The following is a 6,874-nucleotide window of genomic DNA, read 5'->3' on the forward strand; positions in this document are numbered from 1 at the left end:
AGTTTTGTACAGGATTGTACTGTATTTCGTTTCCTCAGAGTTTGTATACGTATACGTTTAATGCGCCGCCTCAGCTCAGGTGTTTTACCGTGGAAACGGTACCATATACAAAAACCGTTGGCAACGGTACACAAACCGCTTGGTTGCCGTAATTGTCCAGTTTACCGTATCCAACTGTTAGAGGGGCCTAGTTTCGAAAGTGCTGGAAAACCTCTCTAGCTTACGAGCTGGCCCTTTCCGACAGGTTATTGAAGTAGTACTTAGATTTTATTACGTACAGGGCATGGTACTATAGAAGTAAAATAATCACCGATTTTGTGACTTGCATGTGTACAGGTTTACTAGAAATTTGAAAAACGTCCATTACCATTAGGACGCCCTCTAACCGCTGTCTGTGATTCGTGATCACCAGTAAAGTAGGAAAAATTAAATAAAGATTTGATGTTTATAGACGTTCATAGGAGTTTTGACAGTATTCATTATTTTTTATTATATCTTCTGCAGTATAAGTCACGAAAAGCTCGTCTGAAGGAGTCATTCATTACATTATATATCAAAGGATTCACAGATGAATTTATAATAGACATGAGTTTGAAGATATTGATTAGTAAGATTTCGTTTATAATTTTATACTTTAACAATAAAACATGTATGTATTTTGGGAGCATACAAACAAAATAAACAATGACAGTTACAACTAATGTCAGAACAATTTTCATTTCCGATTTTAATCTGGATTTCTTGTTGGTGTAGGCCGAATCAGCTGAATTAACACGTGCTTTTCGTAATGAGATCAGCATTGCCGTATAGAGAAATACCACGACCATGGTAGCTGAAAAAATGATAGGTAGATCTGCGAACACTAGAATGTAATAATTCATATCATTATGTTTACACTGTGTAAAATTTAGACCTTTAACATCAGTGAATTTGGCGGAAGTTAAGACGAGCTGTCTCGCATCCCAAAACAAGCCTAAGAGCCAGATGATGACACAAATCTTTTTAGATCTTGAACAAATTCCAAATCCACTTTTTCTGAACTGAAAAGGTTTGCAAACTGCCATATAACGTTCAATGGACATCCATAAGATTGTGAAGAGTGCGACTGCTGTCGCCGCTCCAGTTATAAAAGAATAGAACGGACAAAACCAATCACTACCTTCACTCATATCATACCAATTATGTATCGGACTTTTAACATACGAGTTCCAAATCCAAGAAGGTGCCACTAATAAGTACAAAGTATCAGCTACTGCCAAATTTGCAAAGTATATGTTAACACTTGTGTGCATAAATTTTGAACTTGTTATCACGATAATTGTCATTACGTTGCTGATGATACCTATGGTGACCACGATCGGCATAATGATGGGGATAACAACTTTGTCCAAATCAGTATAGTGATAAGCAGCGAAGTTTCCATCAGGTCCGTTAGCCAACATTTTTACTCATGTGCCTCTCTAAAAAAATAAACCAAATACTGTATAAATAAAAATGACAATCACAACAAGCCGTGATTCCATCGCACACCAACTATTCTTTCCCCACAACCACTGCACAATTGAATATAAAATATACCATAATTTAAAAAATGTAAAGGTTGTAAAACACCTTTTTTTCTAAATTGGAGCTGCGAGTGTTCACTCCTTGTTGGTAGCTAATATATGGAAGGTGAAGCTTTAAAGAAGTTTCTTTTTCATTTACTGCCATGTGTTAAGATGATTTCTGCTTGTAAGATTTATGAAAATCTATGAATTATTTAATGCCTCCGTAATACATCTTTCTTAAATAACAAAACACAAAATAAATTGATGTTAGTCGTTGATTCTTGGAACATAAACTTTATTAAACAAATATTTTAAACGTGGCTGCGTTCCTCATCAGTGTATAGACAACTACTAAATTAAAAGTGTCAACTTAATAGTAGGTCAGTAGAATGGTGATTCAAAACCATTTTTTTTTTGTTTCTTTTTGTTACATAAATATTCTTTAAATTATAACCTAAAACTTGACCTTTGTTTCCGTAAGGTTAATATGTTGATATGCTAATATCGTAATACCACCAGCTGTTATCCAGCGTTTTGTATCCAGTGGTGACTGACAAATATTAATTACAAAAAACCCTGTCAGATGAAGCAATATTTACTTAACATGGTGTAATGTGCTAATGCGATCGACCGCGGGCCAGAGTAAGGGGTGTGTCAGTTACACCATCAACAAAATTCATCCAATGTTTATTATTTGTTATGCAACGTTTTGTTTGATATCTTCTTCATGTTTATTCTGTTTGTCTATTTCACATATTTGTTGTTACCTAAACAATAGGTATCTTATCCTGAAAGGGGATTCTGATAAAATTGAACAGGTGCAGCGTAGAGCAACAACAATTGTAAACAATCTTAGTGATAAAAGTTATGAACAAATATTAAAAGAATTGGGGCTACCTACTATGAAACTCAGAAGAGAGGGAGAGAGACAGAGCAGATATTCTTTAAGTATTTAAGCTATAAAGCGGCATTGATGATGATCCAAGTTGGAGCCTTTTTTAATATTATGGATTCCAGTAGAACAAAGGAACATATGTTTAAATTAAGAAAGCCTCGAGTTCGTTTAAATGTTGAACATTCTCAACGACCGAACACTAAAAGCAGAAAGCTTTAAACTCATTTGAAGACCTTCTCAACAAAGACAGGGCAATACAAAACAAATTTTTAACTAGGACAAGACAAAATGGAGGGCGTTGAAAGGCTAACGCCTTATTCCAGAGCCCGAAAATTTAAGTAAGATTGAAAGTAAGATCACTTGCCCGGGGGTTTTTAGAGGTAATTCCGGAGGTAATTCTCCTTTCCTCTTTTAAAATCTTATTATATGGAATTATTTCAGTAATATTTGTAAAACCTTCTCTATAGTTATTTATATAATTATTCAGCATTTTCATCTACTCTAAAAGTCAATTCATTCATTGTACCATTACTTAGTGGTTTATATTTAAAATTATAGAACGTTTTATTCTTTCATTACAGTTTCTTCTTCTTTAAACCAAGCAAAGTAGAAGGTTTTCCATAAAAAAATTAAAATTGTTAGTTTTATTTATTTGTGATATATATATACTGTCTCTTATACACATCTAGATGTGTATAAGAGACAGGGTATACTCTTGGTTTCATGGCAGTACCTTTCCATCCTCCAGGTCGCATGCACCCAGAGTTTTCATTGTGACCTAAAAAAGTTAATGTTAACCTTTGGAAACCGCTTACAAGGTAAAACAGATTGTTGCATCCCACCAGATGATGCCATCCTTAATAAATATGTTTAATAAATACCCTTATATTTTTGCCAGAAAAAACGTATTAAGCAAATACTGAACAGATATATAAAAGCTGCAATTATAAAAATATAAAACACATTGTCAACTGAAAATATCATTGTACTTTAAAAGAAATAATGAATATCAAATTAAGCGGAACAAATAAATACATCTAGAACTCCGTTTTTGTAAATGGCTTGATTTTGTGACGTCATTAAAATGTTTGCAAACTAAGCATAGGCCTACCTGGTCTAAAAATGATGGTAAATAGATTTCTGTCATTTGATTGGTTGATTTCGTATCACGTGACATTGGTTATTTACCATATTTCGTCATTTTATCATGGAATTTAATTCTCCATGCATTTTTAGTTCCATTCGTGCGTTTTCTAGCCTAAGGATACCATATGACGATCAACCTATACAATCTTTTAATTGGTTAAAGTACGCTGGATTGTTCTACATATTTAGAAAAATGGTAGATTTTTTTTATAAAATATCAAATAACAAAAATCTCCATTCAAAAAAAAGAAGGTATATATTTTTTAAAAATAAAATAACAAAGCACAAGAATCTATTTTAGGTGTGCTAAAAAAACAAATCATGAAAGTTTTTTTATTCGCTCAATGGAAAGAATATTTTCATGAGTTGAAAGATTGACTGTTCCATTCCACCCGGCTGGCTCCTCCTCGTTGAATGGAACAGTCAATCTTTCAACTCATGAAAATATTCTTCCCATTGTGCTCATAAACATTCATTATTTGTATAATCAACCATATAGTTGCGTGTCTAATTTAGACGAAGGCTCTCATAAAGACCGTAAACTGTCCATTCCAATAGTCGTTACTTTTTCAAGAGTGCTATTCTATCGCCAGGAAGCTTGTTAACTAATAAGTTACAACGATATATTTACGGTAATGATTGTAAAACAAGGACCAACCACAACATTGCTTGCTTATTACTATACATCTTTTCTACCGATAAATACCGTATATTATTCTCTTTATCTCCATAAAGGCTTGACTTTTGTAGAAGAGCTAAGAGTTTTATTTACATTTTAAAGTACCGCTCAATGAATGCTATTTTTTTCGTACATAATACAATTGAAATGAAAAACCTTTCGAATGCATCTCAGTTTTATCAGATATCATATAGCCTACTATCAAAGTGTTTCGCACATGCAACATACGTTTTAATCACTACTTACACTCCCGTTCTGTATGACTATGTCATTACTGTTTCTCTAATTCACAACACTTTTTACTCAGCCAGTACTCGTTTTACTTTGTCGCCTTGTTCGGTTATTAAGTCCGCGCATGTTTTCCCGTCTTTGGCTTCGATATTTTTATCGGCCCCTGCCTCTATGAACATCTGCACAAGATCGTGATGGTTCTCCTCAACGGCGTAATGTAGTGCAGTGTAGCCATCTTCATCATCCTGCATGTTCACATTCACCCCACATTTCAGTAGGGGTCTGACGGCGATTGCGTTTCCTTCGATTGTGTAGTGAATCAATTCTGATAATGCTTCTGCTTGGAGGTAGAAAGAAACATTATGATATTTTGACCCTATAGTACAAGCAATAACGCTATCAGAAGAAACCGTATACGAGCCAGTGACGTTTTGGCATTCCAGTAACCCACTGGGTTACTATATGTGGTTTACTTTATATACGATGCATTATTTTTGTGTATTTGCTCTTCATTCTCTTATTTTTGAATATACGAAATACGAAGAACTTTATTGCAATCTCTCATTCAATATTGAAGTTTAACAAAAGGGGAGAAAAAAAATTACAAAACAACTTCACAAACCCACTAAACACATAAATATTCTACAATAAGGCATTACAATTAATTAGGCAACATTAAGTAAAAAATTCTAGTACAAAAATAAATAATTCGCTAAATAATTAAAATTTAAATGACATTTTATTTACAATTTAGATAAAAAATTATTGCAACAGGAAATGTATAAGAAAATTCAGACCGACACCTAAACCAACCAAAAGAAAAAGGAAAAACTCATTTAAAAAGACCTCGCCAGGGAGGAGGGCCTGGGTGTACAGGGATGAACCAGTATTTGTTATAAAATTCTTCGAACGCTCGGTTTTTATTCTAGGGAGAGAAAATTCACGTTGACATCTTAGGTTGTATAAGAATATATTTTACTATTTATCAATTACTATGGAGAGAAGTTACGCAATTATATAATATTGTTGGGATAAGTTGCACTTTATATAATCAGATCATTTTATTTAATAGTTTAATGATGTCTTAATGCAGAAAACTACTATTTCCTCTTTGGTCATGAAGTCTTATAAAATGCTATCATTTGCGTACTTTGATCATTTATGGAGTTGGCAGGGGGATACGGGCTCCCCTCCTTTGGTGCGTGGTCCTCTACCCACTTTGGTACAACTCGTATCCGATGTCTCTTGCCGGGTACACTGGCGTATGACTTGTGGTGACTGCCCATTTGATAAGATTACGTCAAGTTGTTTCATGAGCAAGTAAATTACTTTATAATATGCAGTAATATGTATTCTGTTAGAAGAAAAAGGGTTACATAAGCTATAACAAACATTAGCAATGAGTCATTAGTAACGCCCTATAGGCCTACTGTTGTCGTCAGTGGTGAAGCCCATTTGTTAAGATTAGGTCTCAGTTGTTTTATGAGCAATTACCCTTTATATATAATATTATAATATGCATATTATAATATGCAGTAATATGTATTTTGTTGGAAGAAGAATTAGGGTGAGATTATACCAAATATTAACAATGAGTCATATTAGTGACGTCCTTATAGGCCTATATTGTATGTTCTGGTTGATAAAGGAAAAGGTAAAATAGCCTAGGCCTACAGTACTATAGATCTACCCTGATTGCAGCGGCTTAATGCTAAATAACATCAATTTAAAGCCAAAACGTGTAGGACTTTTGCCCGTTTTTGATGTTTTGTTTGTTAAGCGTCGCTAAATAAAGTAACCTAAAGGTAATTTAATCAACGAAATATTAATCCTCCTACCTCTCTTCATCTAGGGTGATCTGCGCCGACACTTCTTTCGACGAACCTATAAAAAACAGAATCAACAAGCAGTTTCGCATAGCAACATACGTGAGAGGTTAGCAGATTATGTTTACTGCCTAGTATGCCCATGTGGGCCATATATATATGTGTGGCACCACATTACTTTATATTAGGATTATTCAATCCAAGGAAACCAAAAAAGAATTAGGGAGAAGGGAAAAAAATGAGTGGAGAAAAGAAAAAAAATATATAAATAAAATGTTTCGGGACTCTGAGCCCCACAAAATATCCCCCCCCCCCCCTACGTTGTGGCGAATGCTATCACGTAATTGCGTATCCAATACGTATAATTTATGTTATCATGTTGCATCACCATGGTAACATATATTCGTGTAAAGTGGCATAGTAATATGTGAAATATCATGACACCCACGTGATCATGGTCTTGTAATCAAGGAGGCATTTGATTTAATTCTTTGGATAAAATATCTTATATTCTAGTTGGTAGAGCAACTGAAGTAGGCATGTAATATAT

General features: G+C 34.0%; 1 protein-coding gene across 1 annotated transcript; it reads right to left on the minus strand.

Moving 5' to 3' along the window:
• Positions 1–479: 479 nt before the first annotated feature.
• On the minus strand, positions 480–1,442 carry LOC117108665 (neuropeptides capa receptor-like). Its single transcript, XM_033250761.1, has one exon. The coding sequence runs from the start codon at positions 1,440–1,442 to the stop codon at positions 480–482; it is 963 nt and encodes a 320-aa protein (XP_033106652.1).
• Between the last annotated feature and the right edge of the window lie 5,432 nt (positions 1,443–6,874).

This window comes from Anneissia japonica, unplaced genomic scaffold (assembly GCF_011630105.1).
Source record: "Anneissia japonica isolate Jap-2015-1 unplaced genomic scaffold, ASM1163010v1 scaffold1587_len1432017_cov164, whole genome shotgun sequence".
NCBI classification, from domain to species: Eukaryota; Metazoa; Echinodermata; class Crinoidea; order Comatulida; family Comatulidae; genus Anneissia; species Anneissia japonica.